The sequence below is a fragment of the Pleurodeles waltl genome, chromosome 5 (genome assembly GCF_031143425.1).
Source record: "Pleurodeles waltl isolate 20211129_DDA chromosome 5, aPleWal1.hap1.20221129, whole genome shotgun sequence".
Taxonomy (NCBI): domain Eukaryota; kingdom Metazoa; phylum Chordata; class Amphibia; order Caudata; family Salamandridae; genus Pleurodeles; species Pleurodeles waltl.
In genome coordinates this window covers 1,506,582,030-1,506,604,058 of record NC_090444.1, presented here as the reverse complement: position 1 = coordinate 1,506,604,058, position 22,029 = coordinate 1,506,582,030, and the positions used below count along the sequence as shown (strand labels likewise).

At 44.7% G+C, this 22,029-nt stretch overlaps 1 protein-coding gene across 1 annotated transcript in view; it reads right to left on the bottom strand.

Annotated features, from left to right (window-relative positions):
- Positions 1–22,029, bottom strand: part of ELOVL5 (ELOVL fatty acid elongase 5) — a 339,287-nt gene that overhangs the window by 162,079 nt on the left and 155,179 nt on the right. The window contains exon 5 of the mRNA XM_069235797.1: positions 17,612–17,783. Coding sequence (XP_069091898.1) covers positions 17,612–17,783 — 172 coding nt within the window. The remainder of the gene's footprint in view (positions 1–17,611; positions 17,784–22,029) is intronic.

The following is a 22,029-nucleotide window of genomic DNA, read 5'->3' as shown; positions in this document are numbered from 1 at the left end:
GTGGATGTTATTGGTACATCCTTAATTCCTGCGGAAGCAGCACTAGCAGAAGTATTGTCATTACAGAACTGTTGTAATTCCTGCAAGACAGTGTGACAAGTTAATTTATGTCAAATAGTGTTTCTGCCGCGTCCTTGCCAGGACCATCAAGATCTGGAACATACATTTGAGTTCCAAACTGGCACTCGTGTGAAGTACGACCTCCCCAGGGACCTTCTACACAGATTGTTAAGTGCTCTTTGGACTCAATACAGGTGACTAAGCCAACTACGACCTGTACCTAATACTCTGGTGGTTAAGGACTGCTTTAAATCACGGTTTTGCCGCTCCACAACACTATTTCCCTCTGGTTGAAATGGAGACGAGTAATGGAGTTGAACCCCTAACGAAGCCACGGCGTCCCTGTATGCCCTTAAGGCAAAATCAGGGCCCTGGTCCGAGTGGAAAGCCGCAACTGCATATGTGTTGATTAAGACTTGCAATTCTTTAATAACAGTCCGAGCATCAGCCGAGCGTTGTGGCCACACCCATAGAAATCTGGAGCAAGAGTCAACAGCAACTAAGATGTATTTGTATGCACTGTCCGGTGTTAGGGGACCGCAATAGTCCAAGTATACACACTGTGATGGTTTGTTTGAAATTAGGAGGGGTGTCTGCGGTAGACGTCTGTTTGTATAGACCTGACCTCTAATAACGTGCTTGCAATAATGATATTGTAGCCGCCACACCAGCATGGGCAGATGCCACCCCCTCATGTGCTGCTTTAATCAACTCTGGTCTTATGTCTTTATTGGGAATTACTCAAACTCCCACGCTTGGTATTTTAACTTCTGCATCAAGGAAGCCTCCCATTTGGTAGGAATATTTAACGGGAAATGCTTTTGGATAGGGCGTGCCTTCAACCGTGGCTTTCACAGCAGCCTATATGTCATCATCCGGTTTCATTCCAGAAAGAGTTACTGAAGCAAGAGAAGCCGTAGCTACTGCTAATTCGGCTGCTTCATCAGCCAGTGTATTTCTAGCAACGTGTATTCCAATTCGCTGGTGTCCAAGTTTATGTACAACATGGACGTTTGGTAGCGTTTCCTTCAGATTCGCTACTTTCCCCCACAGAAGTCTGTGTTTGATGGTGTTGCATTTAGAATCTCTGAACCCATTCTGGTGCCAGTGATGCAGGCGTTCTTTGAAGGACGGGGAACAATAATACGAATCACAGAAGATCTGTGTTAGTTGTGCAGGATCCGTGTGTTCCACCAGCGTTTCTTAGTACCCTCAGGAGCCTGCGTGGTAGAATCTTTATTGGATTTACCCTGAAGTCGTGGTTTTGTGGGTATGGCCCACTGACTATCTCGACCAGTGCTGGAGTAGGTCTCCGCTATAATCTTTGGCAGCTCATGTTCTTAATCCTGTGGAGGAACGTCCCGGAGCTGCATGCACACTGCTAGTGCAACTGCTTCCCCTTTAAGGTTACTTAATATAATTGAGGATACTGTGGCAAAATTGCCCCTTAGTTGCATCCCCAAATCTAGGGCCGGGGCAGCCCTGTATTCATCTTGAATTTGTTTTAACACTTACGGTAAGTTGGCAAGTGTTGGTCTACAGCATAGAGCGTGCCAAATACCGTGCCCCAAGTATTGCAGTTATCCACTGTGGGAACCATTCCGAATGGCAAGCACATAGTTAATATCCTATGCTTATCCTGATGTCCCATATGGGGAAATACTGCTTCCACTGCATTTATTTTTTGAGCTAACCAAAACGGAATCGCTTCTCGTTTGGCGGGTACTTTACCCACGATCGAATGTACAGTCGCCGGATTAATGCCTGGCGTTACTGCATGTGGTTGCGCTGGAGCAGCACGTGCTGTGTTTGTATATAATGTTTGCATCACAAACTGTACTAATCGTCTTTATATTGCCGTAAGCTCAGCATATAAGCGACGGTCTTCAACTACCATTAGATTCGCTACAGCAGGGTGAGGTGTATATGTGACCAATAAAAATCAGGTAAGACCATCATTAATTAGAGGACCTAACATGTAGAATTGTAAAGGGTAGAGCACCATCAAGCCAATTATTATGTTCTTGATAAGATAAAGGTATTTCAAGATATACATATGCTATGTATTGAGCAGGTGCGTTTGCAGCTGTATAATGATGAAATGTGTTTGTGTTCCCATCAGCTGCTGGAAATGTGACCCAAGAATACAAAAATGCTGTTCTATAGACTGGATGAGCCTCAACAAAACATGTGACTGGACACCCCCCCCGGGATGTTAGGCCATGTGCCAATAAACGTGCAGTTAGGGGTGATCACATATTAACTGCAATTGCTACCTGTTGCGGATTCGCCATGACGAATGGTTAATTTTGTTCAGAGATAAGCACACCAAATGGGGAATATCCTTTTAGGGTTCAAGCTTGAACAACCTACAACACTAGTTAGGTACTCCCTACTGAGGAGGAAAATCCTCAATAACACAAACGTCTCCGTATATAGTACTGAGGTGTCATTGTAAGTAGTGAGACAGAGATACTCAGGAGTACCCGAAAATTAGAGCCTGACCAAACTTTGGTGGCGCCATGTCGTGTAGGCTCTCATTATTCTAATGAGACTACTGGATTTGGGCGGCAGAATCACTTGCACTGTGGGGACTGAGTCTAAACCCACTACAGGTGACACCTGTCGGCCTAATCCAGCAGTGCCTCATCTCCAAGCAATGGGCAGCCGAGCGCATGACACAATTGATTCCTCAGGGAATCAATTCCGTTTCTCTCAGTTACATTAGTCTCACATATACAAGGACAATCAAATCCAGTATATATTTCAATAAGGTTTTAATGAAGCAACCGCATCTTAGATAATAAAGCATGTACTACAATAGCTATGATGATGAAGAATGACAGGATTAAAATTGTGACAAGAGTAAAGCATAACAATAACGCTACTATATTGTCACTAGAATCATTCAAATAATTCCTACCTAGGCTATGTTAGAGAACAGCATGTTAAGCTCTAGTTTTGCCCTTCAGGTTTCCTCTGGAAGACATCATCCCTCATACCTGAGCAAGAGGCCTGTAGTCTACATAAGCAGCTGTAGCAAAGCACTCAGCAATCAGCATACAGTCGTGGTCATCTGGCTGGACTCTCCCTCTAACATACATGGGTCAAAGTAGTGTTTTTATAATAACACAGCTGATGTTCCAAGAAAGGATCCCTACATAAAAGTGTGTATGTTTCTATGAACAATAGAGAGAAAGTGTTACCACATTTGCCAGCAACCTATCTTACTGTGGCCTTGAGAAAAGCACAGAGTGAAAGAAACGTCATGTTTAAGAACGCAGTGCTTACCTAGGCAAAGAACAGCTAGATAGAGAGAAATAAAACAAGATCGCAAATGTGGCTATTGTTAAAATAATAAACAAAGCTGAATAAAATATATCTAGGTTAAAGTGCACAGCGGCAGGCTTAGTTCGCTAAAATAACGTGTAGGAAGCTATAACTAAAATGGCTACACAAAAGAATGAGCGTTGCTGTTGCTGGACCCTCAAAGGAAGTCGGGAAAAATTGTGACCCAAGGGGCCTCAGACTGTAAAGAGTCCTGGATGTGAGCAGTTCGCAGTATGGTATCCAGATCAGCAAAGTTCAGTATATGGGCAACGATGGGCCTCAGGGAAGCACCAGGAGGGTGCTGCACATCCAGGGAGCAATGAGCATGCTCCACTACGAAACGTGCCGGGTGGCAGCCAAGAATGGAACCAGACAGTGATGAAAGCTGTGGTATTCGAATCCTCTGCTCCCTCAGGAACTCCAACAACTCTGACATTGTTCTTCCGGGAGCGGACGTGCCAGGCGGTATCCCTGCCTGGCACGTCTTTAAGGAGTCCTCCACTTCGGAAAGTCTAGTTTAATTACTTGTGACCCTTTCAGCAGTGTCACAGAAATCGTGGCGATTTAGGGACAGGTCAGTATGGAGCTTCCCCATCTTCCCCTCTACAGAGGAGCGGAGGTCTTAAATATCCCGGAGGATGGGGGATACCAATGGCAGGGGGAATCACCTGCTGTTGGTTTTTGCTCCCCTGGGCGGGAGCTCTGCCATTGCAGTGGGTTTAGGGAATTTGTCTATTTTGCCCTGCAACAAGGCGGGGTTGCTTGTCCTTCACCTTGGCAGGCAATGCTTTGGGAGGCACTGGTGGCCCCCGGGTCTGTGCTGGAGTCCAGGAAGGGGCAACCAGCCCCCCACTGCTACAGGTCAGGGCCATGGGTGGTGAGATCTTCCAGTCAGGCACAGTACCAATGTGGTTCGTGCGTGAAGCCACCAAAGAAGGCCACAAAAGTCACCTCAAAATGGAGCTTGATATTCCTGCTTCACAGGGGGGCCCATGGTCAGGGGCCATGAGGGCACATCGTACTCACGGCACACCTCCAACAATGTCCCCCACCAGGCACACCACTCGATTGAGCTAAGAGTCCAGGGGTGCCCTCCACCATGGGTGGGTCATCAGACGTGGGTCTGGTGTTAAGAGGGGTATAGGTGATGAAGCCCAGTGGCGCCCCTCTCTCCTGACTGGAGCGCGGAGGAGGCAGAGGCCCGTGGAAGTATCCCAGTCTCTAACAGTGCACGGGGTAAGACAGGTGAGATGAGCCGCCCCCAGCCTGCGGTGGTGCGCCCTGGTACTGGTCTGGCAGAAAGGCCCAGAGATGGGCCCCAGCAGAGTAGCTCTAGGCGGGTACGCCCCAGGCCCCCGTCTATGTCCTCAGGGCTGCAGCGGTTATGTGTCCCTGGGATCCAGGCTAAGGTGCAGTGTCACCTGCGCCTCCAGCCCCTCTCACTCACGCAGCATGACACAGCAACCGATCCCTCCAATTATGGGGGATGCCTCCGTCCTTCCCTCAAAGGAATTAGAGTCTGCACTCAGCAGGGACCCACGCAATGAGAGGCCCGTTCCCGTCCACAACCACTCCTTTGGAGATCCACGCAGGTCGTAGCTCATTCCAGCAGAGAGGAGCCTCGCAGGGCAGAACAACATTGCTCACTGACCTTCTGATCGTCGGATCTGGATAATTAATTTCGAGGCTGCGTGAGCTCAAGCCATAGTAACCACCATCTGTGGTGGCTGAACCATGCTCTCTACAGTTAATACATTTAAAATTGTTTTAAATTGTTCATTGAATTTTTATTTCAGGTTGTGGGGTTTATTGGTGTTCTTAGGTTGGAAGTGGATGCTAATGTTAAGTGATTATTTTTAACATTTCTAGCTGTGCACATGTTTAACAGAGTTTTAAATTATTTAATGAATGTGAATTTCAAGTTGTGGAGTATACTCGGGATTTGGGTGGATAGTGTTTAAGTAAAATACATTTTACTGAATAGTCTACTAATCACACAAGTTATTTATGTCTTTTTTGCAACATTCCTTTATTGATTTATGTTTTGAACAATTCAAATTTCCTATGAAACAATCAAATCTACCATGTTTTTAAATACAAAATAATGGCTGTGAAGTGAAGGAAGAAACACTGAAGAGAGAGATATCAGTATACATCAACGTATTGTTCTTGGCTACTAACATACCAAGCTATTGAGCTATGTCCATTTCTGTCAAACGTCACTATCCAAAATTTAGTACATATGTTTTCTTCTATCTCACACTTGACCCCCCACCCCTTCCTCTCTATGACTTCAAATGTCCTTTTCATGTCAAAAACTCTTCCAAATATTAGTCTTTTTCCATTTATAGCTTAATGAACCTCCATCTATTTCTCTGTGCCTCAGCTCACCTAACTTTATAAGTATATATCGGTACTTCATGTTTTTTAAGTGTAGACAATTTTATTTAAACTACAATGTGGTTGTGGTGTCAATACTGAGCTGTTTTTGTTTGAAATATATACCTTCCGGGTCTAGTGATTTGTTTATCTTCTCACTGGGTAGCCTCAGATTCAGTTTTAAGTTGACCTCTGGGCTCTGTGTTGGAGTTTGCCTTTTCTGTCTAGTTTTGCCTTGTTGTAAGGTGGTATTCTTATTACATGGATTATGTACTTTACTACTGTCTGCTTTATTCGTGCTTCTTATATTTTCATATCTTTTGCATTTGTTAGACCTGACATCCTTGGTGTGGTCTTCACCCAAACTTTTTGCCTTCACCCATCCTGTTTTTCTGAATTTGTTACTGTTGACATTAGGACACTGTGCACTTTATCACTGCTGACGAGTGCTAAAGTGCTTGTGTACTCTCTCTAAAGTTGGTGTACAAGTTACTTACCTTCGGTAACGACATAACTTGTAGAGACATATTCTAGTTGCAGATTACTTACCTTAGAATTTCCCCCAGACGTCAGACTCGATCCAGAGATTTTTCTTCGAGCAATACCCTTGCGCATCGGTAGCTGGCACTGGTCAACTCCCCGGGCGTTGTTGGCGTTGTTGTCGCCGTGATAAAGTCAGGAGTAGTACATAGATGCCGCCCTCGCGCAGTGACATCAGTTTCTTTTAACGACTTTCCACGCCAAAGCGCAGAGCCGTTAAGAACACTGAGATTGGTGCGCCAGAGCTAAGGACCTGAAAGGGGGAATCCCTGTCCCTAGAAATCAGTTTGCAAGTGGGGAGGATGGGTGGGCGGTAAGGAATCTGCAACTAGAATATGTCTCTACCAGATATGTCGTCACCGAGGGTAAGTAAGTTGTACATCTGATAGATACTTCTAGTCACAGATTCCTTACCTTAGAATAGATACCCAAGCAATGCCATCATCGGTGGGCTGCGAACCAAGATCATACTAGGAAGTCCTGCAGGACCGAATGACCAAAGCAGCAGTCCCGACGGACCTGACTGTCCAGACTGTAGTGCTTATCAAACGTGTGCTGGGACGCCCACTTGGCTGCCTGGCAGATATCCAGGAAAGGAACTGCACGTGCGATGCAGTGGAAGCAGCAGTTGCTCTGGTGGAATGAGCACGCAAGCCCTCAGGAGGTTGCTTTTTGGCCAGAGAGTAGCACATTTTGATGCAAAGAAGCACCCATCGTGAGATGGTACGCTTTTGCACCACCTTCCCTTTTTTTCGCACCCTTATACCCAACGAAGAATTGATCCTCCACCCGGAAATCTTTAGTACGATTGAGGCAGAATGCCAGCGCTCTTTTTGGGTCCAGACGGTGGAGTCTCTCCTCCTCATGGGAAGGATGTGGGGGTGCGTAAAACGTAGTCAGTGTGATAGACTGGCCTACATGAAAGGGTGTAACAACCTTAGGAAGGAAAGAAACCTGAGTGCGCAACACTACTTTGTCAGGGTGCACAGACCAGTATGTACGCTTTGAAGAAAGGGCCTGAAGCTCACTCACCCTGCGAACAGAGGTGACTGCAACAAGAAAGACAGTTTTGAAGGTGAGGAGCTGCAAGGGACAATTATGCATTGGCTCAAAGGGTGTACACATCAAAAAGTAAGTACAAGATTGAGGTCCCACTAATGCATGATAAATGGAGTGGGAAGAAATAAAAGGGTGAGTCCCTTTAGGAATCTACTCACAATAGGAGATTTAAAGACTGAGGGCTGATCAGGTAGCCTAAGAAAGGCCGAAATGGTAGACAAATACCCTTTAAGGGTGCCCAAAGCAGAGCCCTGCTGGGCCAAGAAAGAATGAACAGGAGAACCTCGGACAGAGGGGCAGAAAGGGAATCAACAGTTGGTACACCATGCCACAAATTTATTCCAATGACAGGCGTATACAGTTTTGGTTGATGGACGCCTGGCTGCCAAGGTAACATCGCAGACTTCGGGATGAAGGGCGAAAGCCGTCAACTGTCGCCGCTCAATCTCCACGCATGAAGGATGAAGTATGACAGGTTCGGGTGAAGAACCATCCCCTGTTGCTCCGACAGAAGATCCACCCAAATAGGCAGTCTGTGGAGGATCAATGGACATGCTCAATAGCTCTGGTTACCATATCCTCCATGCCCAGTCCGGAGCCACCAAGATGACTTGGGCCCGGTCGTTCCTGATTTTCTTGAGAACTCTGGGCAGAAGAGGTATAGGTGGAAAGGCGGAAAGGAGGCTGGAGTTCCGCTCGAGACAAAAAGCATCTCCGAGCGAGTGCCGCCTTCGAAACTCCAACGTGCAAAACAGCTGACATTGTGCGTTCTCTGCAAAGGCAAACAGATCTAACCAAGGCTCTCCCCACTGCTGAAAGAGACCTTGCGCCACCTCCGGTTGGAGACGCCATTGGTGATGGGCTGTGCATCGACGGCTGAGTTTGTCCGCTCTGGCCTTAAGGGAGCCCGCCAGATGTTGAACCATCTGGGTAATGCCCTGATGTTCCAGCCATGTCCAGAGGCGTAGTGCCCCCTGACAAAGGGTAAAGCACCCTACTCAGCCCTGTTTGTTCAAGTACCACATGGCGGTAATATTTTCCGTGAACACCTGCACCACTTTCCCTTTGAGAGAGGGAAGGAATGCTTTTAATGCAAGCCTGATCACCTGGAGCGCCAGAAGATTGACATGGAGTCCAGACTCCGCCGGAGACCAGAGTCCTCTGATCTCCACCTCCCCCATGTGGCAGCCTCAACCCAGAAGTGACGCATCTGTCACTATAGAGAGATCTGGTTGGGGAAGGGAGAGGGATCTGCTGTGGACCCAATGCAGATTCGAAAGCCACCACTGCAGGTCTTTTGCAGTCCCCTCCGAGATCTGGACCATGTCGGAGAGATTCCCCTGATGCTGCGTCCACTGGAACTTCAGGTCCCACTGCAGAGCCCGCAAATGCCATCTGGCATGTGTTACTAGCAGGATGCAGGAGGCCATGAGTCCCAGCAGCCTCAAATTCAGTCTCACCTAAACCCAAGACCGAGGCTGAAAGATCAGAATCATAGCCTGAATCTCTTTTTTCGGAAGGATAAGCCAGAAACTGCACTGTGCCCAGAACCGCTCTGATGAAAGGGAGCATCTGAGAGCGAGTCAGCTGTGACTTCAGCATGTTTATAGTGAACCCCAGCGTGTGCAGGAGGTTCGCCGTAGTCTGAAGGTGGGAGACGACTTTCTGGGGCGAGTCCACCTTTAATAGCCAGTCGTCGAGGTAGGGGAAGACTGAGACCCCTAACCTGCGCAGATGAGCTGCAACCACCGCCATCACTTTCGTGAACACTCGAGGGGCGCTGCTCAGGCCGAAGGGGAGCACAGTAAACTGAAAGTACTTGTGACCTACCACAAATCGTAGGTAACGTCTGTGGGCAGCGAGGATGGGGACGTGGAAATAAGTGTTCTGCAAGTCCAACGCTACCATCCTGTCTCCTGGGTCCAAGGCAGACAGAACCCGGGCCAGGGTGAGCATTTTGAATTTCTCCTGCTTGAGGAAGTAGTTTTAGGTCCCAAAGGTCTAGGATGGGATGTAAGCCCTTGTCCCTTTTTGGTATCAGAAAGTAGCAGGAATAACAACCACAACCTACTTCTGGCACAGGGACCTTTTCTATAGCTCCCTTGGCCAAGAGAGCTGCGACTTCCTGGCGGAGAAGCGCCAATGGATAACAAGACTCTCAGGCATGGGGTGTTGGTGCAGGAATTTAGGGTCGTTCGGAGCAGGCCGATGGCGGCGTGCAATAGTCCTATTCACAGGCGCCCCTGTGTTGGGTTTGGACCAGGGACCCAAAAGGACATCGGTGAGGGCTTAATTAAACGGTAAAAGGGGTTTTGAAGTAGAAGCCCCAGGCTGAAGCACCTCCGTCAGGAGATTAGACCTGACCTCAAAAGTGGAAAGCTCAAGACCAAGGACCTCAGCTGCCCTACTGACCACCATACATAAGTTGCTCCCTAGCCACGGTAGGAGGAGACAGCATGCCAGCGTCAGTAGAAGTATCCAGACCACTGGCTTCTCCCAATTCCTGAGCCCAGTCCATAGAAGGGTCATCCTGGTATTCATAAGGGTCCAGGGACCCCTCCAATGGCTCCCCATATTCGTACCCATAATAAAAAGGGTCCGAATCCGACCTGGGGCGAATAGGCCCCATCGAAGTCGAAGGTGGCGTCATCCGATAACACTCCGACTCGTCGGGGATGAGAATTGGATCGACGTTGATAGTGGGCACTACCGACATCGGGAGCGTTAACAAACGACCCGGCGCCGGCGAAGGTTTCAAGGGGGCGACCGTCGCAGATCCGTGCATGGATCCAGAGGTGACTTCGGTGGCCGGAACTGAAGCCACCGACGCGGGACCCGAAGGCCCCTCAGCCGAACCCCTTGGGCCCGAAGGCACCGTATCGGGGGCAGACCGCCCAAAGATGAGGCGCATGGCCTCATACAACTCTTTAAGAAGGGTGAGGGTCGTTCCGGCTCCGGGAAACTTGGGGAATTGTGGATCTGACCCAGATGTAGGCTTTGAGGCCTTGTGCGTAGACGGTCCTCCGGCGTCGCGTCAGCAGAGCGACGGGCGAAGTCGAAGAGCTATGGGACTTCTTCGACTTCTTCTTACCTTGACCCGAGGATTTGGAAAAAGACGAGTGGTGGTGACTCCACGACCCATCTCGAGGCCTTCCTCTCGAGCGAGACCGGGACTTACGCGGAGTTGAGTGCCGGGCTGCCAGGAGCTCCCTCAAAGCCTTTGGATGCATGGCCCAGCCCTCGGAGCACGACTTTGGGTCGTGGTCGCGTTCGAGACACCACAGACAAACCCGATGAGGATCCGTCACCGACATTGTACGATGACAATCCTGCACGGCTTGAAACCGGTCTTCGGGAACATCCTGAACGCACCAAATTTCACCAGAAAGACTCAACAAAACGGTTTAATTCGGCAAAAAAATAGCTAGGGTAGCTCTTCTCTGGATCAGCGCATGGCAAGGAAAGAAAAAAACTGACATCACTGCGCGAGGGTGGCATCTATGTACTACTCCCAATGTCATCACGGCGACTATGACTACCCGCAGGGTCGACCGACGCCACCTACCGACGCACAAGGGTATTGCTCAAAGAAAAATCTCCGGATCCAGTCTGACGCCTGGGGGAAATTGTAAGGTAAGAAATCTGCAACTAGAAGTCTCTGTCAGATAAATTGGGCCTACACCTGATTGGCACATTTAATGTAATTTGTTTACATGTTCTTGTCTTAACTAATTGGTGCCTGTGTCCTGGGTCACATGACTAGGTGTAGTTGGTAGCTGGCCTTTATGTATTCCTCCCAGACAGTGAGGCAAAGGAGGGCTAGTGCTGGCAGGATTGGCCATTCTGCGAGAATGGTTGAGAGCTGAGCGGTTCCCTGACTCTATTACACTTCAAAGGGCTGCAAGAGCACACACTCAAAGTGACTTGCCACCAGCCTATTGTGACCCCAGACAACTCAGAGCCTGGACAGAGGGAAAAGAGAAGTTACCAGAACCAAATGTGGAGGTGGTACAGGTGCTTCCCCTACAAAAGCAGGCATCAGGTATAAATATTCAACCTCTTAAACCACTCATCAGATCACTTTTGATCTGTGGAAGACTCAGAATACGGACAGCCCTCCTACCTGCTGCAAGAAGAACTGCTCTGCTGCCTGAGGACGGAAGACTAGACCTGCTCTTTGAACCCAGAACCACCAGAGTGACTCCAATGACTAATTGACTGGCCTCCTGTTCTGAAATACGGAGACATAAGCTCCAGACCAGACCTGCAGCTACCCAGCTGACCAGACACAACTGGACCTCCCTGTGCCCTGCTGCTGACCTCTGCTGGAATGAATCCAGATCCCCAAGAGGTGTTCCCAAGTCCTGGACCTTTGGTTGGCATCAGAGAGTACTCCTCCTGGTCTGTCTGTTGTTTTCCTCAGAACCAACAAAGCACAACGCATCTCGATGCAGGACCTTGCATCGCAGTACTTCGCAGTTCATGACTGGCAGCCTCATTGGATGCGACACAGCGAGACGCAACTCGACGTGTCTCCACTCATCTCTCAATCGGTGGCCTCATCGGAACTGACGCAGCATTACACAACTCAATGCATCATCTTGCAGCTCCCAATCAGCAGCCTCATTATAACCGACGCAACCTGATGCGATGCGACACAGGACCTCACACCTCAGCCCAAGTACTAACAGATATTTTGCCCAACAGTTGTAAAATAATCATGTACACAACCCAGGCTCTATCGCAGTTGGCTTAAAAGTTTGTCCAGGTTCAGCCTGACCAGATAACCACATTTGGTACGTTATGTTTTTTGGCACTATTTCTACATAAACTTTGAAATTACATATCTCCAATTCTATTGACTGGATTTTTGTTGTTCTGGCAGCTTTTTATTTATTACAACGTATTATTTTTTTCTAGATTGGTGTGGGATTGTTCTTGTGTTGTGTTTGCACTTTATTACTGCCTGAGTGCTGCATAAATATTTCATATATTGCCTCTAAATTAAGCCTGACTGCTTTTGTGGCAAGCTATCAGAAGGTTACGCATAGGTTAATTTAGGGACTTTTTGTGGTTCACCCTGATGAGGATTGTAGTTGTTGCTTAAAAACAGTTTCAACCCTTCAACTAACAACCCAATTTCTCACATAGGGTATATGTTGGGGGACTGAGTGGATAGTGTTTTATTGAAAAAGACAGGTGAATTGTAATTAAATACAAATTGGAATTTTGTCGTAAAACAGATGTTTATTAGTTTTCTTTTATATTTATGAGTTTTGTTAACATGGCCGAGTAACACTGTTTATTTTTATTGTTATTCATTTAAAATGCTTTTGGGCAATTCAGATGTATGCAAGTTATTCAATGTTTGTCAGACCAAAGTCAGAATACTAAATCTGACCTGCCACTGTATACACATCTGCATTGTCTGTGAGATTAGATTTAGGAAAGTAAATTTGCAACCTCCCACAATGTATGCACAAGTATGCACCTGCAATAGTAAATATGATCCTCATTCCTTATTAGTAAATGCAAAATTACTTGTTTCTTAGACCAGAGTTTGAACAGTCAATCTGGCCACCCAATGTCTGCACTTTCAACACTGTTTGTTAGGCTGGTGCCAGAATGGTAAATCTGCTTCCTTGTGTATGCACTTCCCCCACTAATGTTACAATGAGTAAGAATAAATAAATGCCTTCCGCCATATACACATTTACCCACTTTTCCCAATGTTTCGTAGATTGGAGGAAGAACAGTAAATCTGACCTCCATATGTAATAATATCCCCCGTACTTGTTACGTTGCAGTTAGGACAATAAATCAGGCCCATCCACACACATACATGCACTTTCCTCAATGTTTATTACAGTGGAGTATGAACAGTGAGTATAATCACCCCCCACCCGAATGTATACACTTGCCCCAATGTTTCTTAGACTGAAGTTAGAAGAGTAAATCTGACCCAACCCCACCCCTCAACACTAAGGTATTCACATTTCCCAATCTTTGCTAGGCTGGAGTTAGAATAACCGCCCGCCTCCCTGTTTGTGTAGGTATTGAGTTAGATTAGTGGACTTGTACTGTTTTGTATTTTATTATTTTCATTCATTATTTTGGATTGGAGGTAGGGTACTATGTATTATTTTACGTGCAATTTGTTAAAATATTTTGAGAATAATTAAATTAACTATTTTTAAATATTTTTTAGATTATTTTTCTATTTTTTTTTTATTCTCTACTTTCATTTGAATTTTTTTATTATTTTAAAAATTCAATTTCTTATATATTTTTAAGAATTATTACAGTGACTGAATAGAGTTAAATGAATAATACTAATATGTTAATGTGTGTCTTTATTCTTTTATATAAATGACATTCATTATACATGTGTATTTAGTAGGTATTTTAGGTGTACAGCTAATTTATTGTAATGCACAGTTCACAAATATCATTTTAATAAGTTAATTTGCATATGTTGTTTTTTCTGTAAGGCTATTTTTTATTTATTTTATTCTCATAAAAAAGTAATTTACTTTTATTTTAGATTGTGGTAATATTAATAACAATTAATTATAAATAATCCCCATTATAACATCGATATTTTGGACAACAATATTTTTTGGTCAGAACTCTTATATTTTATATTATATAAGTACATAATGTCGAATATTTTTGTCTTTTGGTGTTTTTACCACAATATTTTGCCACTGCTATATTTTTGTGCTCAATATTTAATCGAAGAGCCATTTACAGAAGTGCAAAATGTGTGTAATGCAAGTTTTGCTGGTGAATTTTAAGGTATTATTCACTTGGTAAGGGGAATGTGAATTTAAAATGGGCGCTTACTAGTGCTCATAGCGTGTTTTTTGTTCATCTAAGTGAAAATCGCATTGCATTTTGAAGATCTGCTGCATTTCTTTGTGTATCAGGGTTTGTGGATCTTGTGTGTTAGGGTGCAGGTACAGACTCTGGTGTAACTGAAGGCTGCTGCTGCATTCATGACATAGTCAGTTTGCATGGGCTATATGCAGATGTACAGGCTGTTTATTTAAGATGACGAAGACTGTGTGCTGATTAAGTTAGAAGACACCCATTTTGTGGGCTGCATGCGTGCACACATGTATAGGCACCACAATAGCTGAATACAATAGGCTGAGCAGATAATATATTGCAAAATACGATCCCAGTGAATGTCCTGCTTAAATGCTGAAGAATATAAAGGGGCATGGATTTTTTCAGACACCTATGCCTGTAGAACACAAAGTGCAAAGATTTTCCAGAAACCTATGATGCGAGATACATGAAGTCTAAGGGTTGCCAGACACCCACGTACAGGACAGAAGGCAAGATGTTCATGTAGCAAGTTACAAAAGGTCTAGTGGTTTGCAAACTTCCACGTTGCGGGATACAAGGGAACCACTTACCGCCAGATACCCATGTGCATAATATAAGGGACAGTAGTTTAAGATCCTTTAGGTGACCGTGTGCAGAAATGATGCTAGCTGGTCTGAGTTTTTTGGGACATTGCACTTTCAGTGGCTGTTGTTTTGGCACTGCATTGTTGTTGTGTCTACTTTGGAAGGTGCACTGTGTTGTGTGTTGTCACTGTTTTGCACTTGTGTTGTTGCTTTGGTGCTCAAGGTAAAATTAAGTAGTATTATATCTTGTTATGGCCATTGCTTATGGCTGTTTGAGTGCTGGCTGAATGTCTGTGGGTTACTATGTACTGGTATGATATTTGAGTATTCAATGTCACTTGATATCAGAGTTCCATGTCTCTGTGCTCTCAGCTATTGACAGCTGAAGTAGCTCCTTGAGATGAGCTGTACTATCATCACTGCTCCTGTTGGCTTGTTGTTCTACAGATTTGCACCCTGAAATAACTCGTAGCAAAGAACTTATGAGGTTTGTACCTAAACAGCTTCAATCGCATCCAGAGAGTGCAGACTTCAGTGATATCCTCGCATCCCAAGTGTTTATCTCTGTTGCTAGTCACAAATCCTGCTATTTAATCTCTGGGTTTTACATAATTACGCTAATTTGATTTTCTATTGGCCAGTCTTCACCAATAGACACACCTGATGCAGCTTGGATATGTACAGAGAATTTCACAGAGGAGGTGATTCTCTCCCATGTCAAACCATTTTTTTTTTTGCCTAGTTATTTTTCTTTGAAACTTTTTTACATGTGGTCCTTAAGCTTAATTCCAATTTACAGCACGATAAATCAGCTCCATAGATATCCACTTTTGGATAATTCCCCTGTTGCTTTTTGGCCTGTTAATAACAACAGCCCTTTTAGAACCTTTCCTCTCCGTAACATTCCCCTGCCCTATCAACTTCTTCTTGAAGTGCCAGTTGGGTTCAATGTCTGATAGAGAATGCTTCAAGGAGTTTGTGCATGAAGCAATCTGATTTCTCCGGTTCTTATTAGTCAAACAAATGAAGAGTTTCTAGCGTCGGTGTGCATGATACCTTCCCACACTCTGCACTTAAATAATTCAAAGTTGGAGGCCAGAGCTTTGAAAATGATCTTTGATTATTTAGTGGAACATATTTTTAAAATGGAAATAGTATCCTATATTGTTATACTGAGGGTGGAATTTACTGCTTCCACATTCTTGCCAGCATTATTTTAGTTGTCACTGGGAGTGGGGACAGCCCTTACCATTTTCCAAAGCTTCCAAGCCGTTTGGGACAAGACCCAATATTATTATGTGGTGGGTGGCATGGAGAACACCCGCACCCACCACCAACTGGAATGTCTTCTTTATGGAAAATGAGACCCACAAACATGTATGGGTGTTCATGATTTGCCATCACAAAGAAACAGACTACATGCCCTGCCTGCATGTCTCCCAAATACTTTTTCTTCACGTTTTTAAGATCATCAAGGAGTAAACAAATAGCCTAAGTTGGCAGCAAATCCCTACCACACTCTGACATCTGTGTTCCTTTGGCCCTTCCTCCTAGCTAACTCGTCTTGGCGAGTAAAGTAGCAAATGTTGCCCATCTGATCACCTAAATCCTGTTTTGGAACTGTGAAAGTTCAGGTTTGTATTAAACAGCAGCCCAAAAAGCATATGCTGTTTCAATAGGATTTGACTACCGAGGAATTTTGAGGCTCTTTCTCCATTTTCGTCCTGAAATGCAACATATTGTAGGGAACCCTTGAATACGCCATTAAACAGCCCTGATAGCTCCTCATTACTTGTTAATGCACTCTAAATCTCAATCAGATAACATACCAAAGGTTGCACAGGCCTGGTCTTCACTGGCCTGGAACAATTGTCTCATTGCTTAATGCATGCAAAAAGTCCACTTGTGTGGTAGAAATAAAGTAACACAGAAAAAACAAATCTTTCAAATGATTTGCAAATTTAGCAGCTTTAGGCACAATACAGCAGTTCTCAGAGATCCGCACTGGAACCTGCAAGTCTACGGATGCAATAATTTGCTATTTGTGAGCTGATTGTTTCTAAAAGCAATCAGTAAGCTGAAAGCAAAATTCAAGGTGCTTCCAGACCAGATTGGTTACACTAATCAACGATGTTCCATACATTCTCGAGTTGCTACATATTCTTTAGGATCTGTACGAAGATTTTGACCTCCTTGTTTTAAAGGCGTTACATTCATCTCGTGGTAACTTGTTTATGTCTTAATATAAAACCTGTTTCAGTTTTTGTTCCACAGGTCCTCAGTTATGTTAGGGTGGTAGCACTACCTCCACCCATGCAAGAAGAAATCATGGCACACCGTTTTTGTGAGTCACGTCATACTGTGACCTATAAACTAGCTATAACCAGTGCCACACTTTGGCTACCTTCCTTTTGTGGCTGCCAATGTCTGAATCGGCAGTAAGTACTGTTACCACATTTAGGCTTTACAGGTGTCCATAGACCCATGGGCAGGGTCAATGATGGATTAGGTCAAGAGTTTGGTAGGATACCCATATGCCCGCCTTAGAATTAAGAAGCATGGCAGTGAGTGGCAAGACTATTTTACTGTTTCATGAAAACAATCCCTCTAGTGGGAACAATGCTATCTTAATCTAAAGTGATGATGATAATAATAAATGTATCTTGGTGTTAAACGTGCACTGTAAAAACATATGCCTTGTCATTTCAGATCATAACTTAATAACAAGTAAATACTTTTCCAGAAAAGCTCATTGTCAGATTATACAACTTTATAACAAAACAACATCAGTAATAATGCGATGTACGAGTCTCGATAGTACTTACAGTGGCCACAAGGTACCCAGTTCATAACAAACCACCAGATGTTCAGCATGGATGCATGGTGGTAGACATGGAGAACAGTGATCTGATGGTTATTTTTGCGCAGAATGAAGAAGAACGTATCCATGAATTCGATGAGCTTGGAAAAGTAGTACCACCACAAAACACGAATGATCTATGTGGGAGAAAATATACAGTTGAGGATGATAACAGTACAGTGAATGGTTACTAGGAAGTACAATTAACCACTGATGCTATAATATTTGTAGCCTGAGCACAATAAAAATATACAGATCGTCTACGGGTGGGGGTAAGAGATCTGTTATGTCCTTTTCAAATTAACATGTTATAGGTGTGTGGCTTGTTTTAAGAATACTGCAATTTTAAACAGCAGTCTAACCTTTCAAAAAACATTACACAGTGGTAGCAGTGCAGGTGCTGCCCAGAGACATGTTATTATTCTAATTCTCAGTGCCTCTCCGTAAGTGGAAGCTGCAGTCCGTTTAGGTCCACAGGTTGGTGCACCTAGAAACAATCGGTGTACTTCATTATTGAGGCCGAGGTGCATCTGTAAGTGATTGGACTCCAAGGCTGATTGAGCGTTAAATAGCAGGATGAGCTGGACCGCTTATTCGGATCTGAACTGATTAAGATTAGCATAAGGGTGCCCCTATTCTATTGTGGCTGATAAGCTGGCAATGCTAAAATGGCATCTTACACTATGGAAGAGCTAAAGCACTGGCCTGTACTTCTCTACTCATTGTTTTTCATTGCCTGAGGGAAGTGCATGCCTATAGGCAGTTCCCAAGCGTGCTGGGCTTATGGATTCAAACTGCACCTCACCAATGAGGCCTCAACTTGCCTGTGGTTCCTTGTTCTCTATTTGAGAGGGTTCGTGGTTGCGCAGTTTGTGCTCGGTTGATGGTATCCAATAGGTAAGAAAAATAGACAAACAATTCCACCAATCATTTTTTTTTTACTACAGATATCATTTGTATGGCATGGTATTGTTTTCAAGGACCGGTGTAGGGTGAAAATAAACAAACTCGGGAGAAAAGAACAGAGACACCTCCACAAAGAAAGTGCCTGACTGAAGAAACAAAGTACATTCCATGAGCATTTTGTATATAGCTCACTTACCCCCACACATCCATTATAAAGTAGGGAACAAACCCAAAATTAGAGTGGACCACAGACTGAATGACACGAGTTATGAAGCAGAGCTACTTTGGTGTGACACACCGCAAATGGAGTAGTTTCAGTCTCCCTATGTTCACACAATAGGACTTGTTTTTTCTTACTAATCTGAACTCCATATCAGAATATTAAGATATCAGTGCTACTACCTTACATTTTGATACGGAAAACAGAACAATCCCTTGCATTATGACGACCATTCACTCACAGTTGAAGGTGAATTAGTCACATATTTAGTCTAATTTCTTACAATCACAAAAGTTATTCCTGATCAGTACATCGGGCAGGCACAGTTTCCTAATTTATTCAATTGAGGTATTTTTACTTTAGTAAGGAGCACCGGCTGAGATTTCCTGTAAGAATACCTTTCTGGCTCCCCTTAATGTGTTTCACACAAATATAAGAATCTCCCCATAAATACATAAACCTCCCTCGAGCAGTGACTAGATTACATCAATACACATTATTAATCAGTCTGATCTGCCTATGAGGCTACAGTCTCAAATTGTTTGCGAGGGAAATCATGAGCATGGAAGTGTGCGGAGCTTGCATTGGGGTACTCATCATGGTTCATTTAAGAATAAAGTATCGAATGCCGCAGCTCCTCAGCAATACACATAACCTCTTTTATAGACGGCCTTTGCTATGATAGCGCCCTGGGCATGGGCGGAGAAAAACGTGGCGCCCTTGCTGATGGTAGTGAATTAAATGAGGCAGCAGGGGTCCCTTTGTTGTTCACTCTTCAGTACCTGGATGAGCAGGGTCTGGCCCCTGAACACAAATATCCCTGGACCTCCCCCAGCTCACTTAAGTGCTTAATTTGTGCTAGTGGTTTCCGGTGCGGGTTACCGCCACCAGGGTCAGATTGGGACTCGAAATTGGCCTGGGTACCCAAAAGAAAGTGGCCCGTATTTGTGAATCACCACCTTTCATGAATCAGTGTGTCATTAACATCAGGGACTTGTTTAGGGGAGAAATGTGTAGTAAATTATTATTTTTAAAGTTTTGAAGGCCAGTAGCATCATCCAAGACTGGGAACACTGTTATTCCAGTATATAGCACCCTCCAAGGCTGGCCTTTGCTCAAAAAGCACCCTGGACGAAATCAAATTTCGGGCTTCTCCCTCCTCGATTTCCACCCTCCCCTCACAATTCAATTTCTACCTTTTCTTAGTGGTGTATTTAACACTACCTTTATCCAAAGATCCCTAGCAGTGTATGTTGTGGACAAAGACCAAGGGTAGGAAAGGGAACATTATTGGGTTATGAAAAGCCTATGCACCTGACCTTGTCTTTAACATTATTGCTGCCGATTATTTTAATATGGGGCGTTTTGTGTTCACTAGTCAGTCAAATCCTAGCTGATTACCTTAGCAGTGGGCAGCCTCTAAACACACATTTTCCAACACCTGTCACCTGAATCACCTGTTTATTTGCTAAATTGGAGGTGAGAAGTTTTGGGGGTGGGGCGAGAGTGAGAAGGGAGGGGGAGGGAGAGGAGGAAATGGAGGAAGACAACTTAAGAGAATGTTAAGTTTTACATAGCTAATGAACAGGAGCTGCCGGCTGAAATATCAAAAATAATTATAATAAAAATAATTAGGTGAGCTCATTGTATGCCTCTCTAAACGTGGGCGCCCTGGGGCTGAGCTCAGCTCACCCATGCCCTAGGCCAGCCCTGTCTCCATCCACCCTTTGTTTCATCATTCACTGTATCATAAGTTTGTCCCTTTGCATCTCCTTTTCTCTTCACTTTTGTTTCCCATTTTTCACTCTGTGCATGTACCAATCTATTGTTCATATCTTTTATCCACACAAACTTTCCTCTTCCCCACTCTGTCTCTCCGCTCCCGGTCTCACATTTCCTTTTTCTCTCCCCTTTCCCTTTTCACTTCAGGACAGAGGGTGAATGAGATTTTTTTTTTATAACAGCAACACTGCCAAAACGGTGTTTTATTTTTATCTGTTTCTATTCAGATTTGTTTTAATTTAGTTATTTTAAACGTCTGCAGTTCTTGGTGTGTTTTTCTCTCACTCCGTTGCACAGTATTTGGATGAACCTGCCAATCTCAAGCAGAGAAAAGTGGCAGCAGGCACCTTTGGCTTGTTTAGCCAATCGTTGTCACCTTCTGTGGGGGGTTGAAGCCTCCCTCCCACACCAAATCCGTAAATTGTGCTTCTCAAAGGCTCACTGTCACCTTTTGATCTCGGTAATGGAAGAAGGCTCCACATGATGTGCGTCCTACCCAATTGTCATTCTGCAAATAACAATTAATGGGCGTAATATGCAGTTTGCTCAGACTACCTCTCACTGTTAGCTGTAGCAGTCTATTTGTTAGAGAAATCAGCCTTAGTATGTGGTGCTGCTTTATCCACAGACAGAAAAAAACGGCCGACTAGGTGGCCTCCGCCACTGGCCCCTTGACCAGTGCCCGATTGCCCCACCCTGAATCCAACCCTGACCGCCACTTATTTTTTAGGCCCGACACTTCATCTTATGCCTCAAGCATTTCCTACGAGCAAAAGACACATATGGAAAAGAGGGGAGGAAGAGAAAAACAAAAAAGTGTTGCAAAGTGAGAAAACAGAAAGCTGCAAGATTGAGCTGATTAATGAGTTAAAGAGCCCGAGATGGCTTCAGGATTACGCTGCCTCAGCTGCTAGTTTCAGAGGAGGTTTTCGGTACCAGCACGTTTTTATTTACGAGTTAAGCACTGGAATCACCTATAGCTTAGCTGCTTCAGGAAGGTGATGGTTATGTTGGTGTGTGTCAGCAGGGTCAGAGGGTGAAGGGAGGGCAAGGAGAGGGGCTAATGGGGTGATAAAAACATGGCCCACGGTATGATAATGAAGGACTAAAATCACTTTAAACTGGCACATCAGACAAAAACGTACAGACAAGCCAGGAGCAAGATGAGAAGGGCGCTGCTGTTGGCATAACAGTCACGCACACAGCTCCATGCGCCCCTCAGAATATTGGCGCCCTGAGCCTGGGCCCAGCTCGCCCATGGTAAAAGCTGACCCTGACCTATACTCTCCGGTTATCTGATCCTTCAAATTGGTTTCTTAGCTTTAAGCAGCTTTATGTACCCAGAGGCAATTGATGCCAAGTGGACTCGTACGCATTAAATTCTAGCTGGCTCTGGGACTATAAGAAAGCCAGGGCTTAGTACGTCCTTATCAGTGCTCTCTCTTAAATGTCTGATCCAGTTAGGAGGCTAGAAA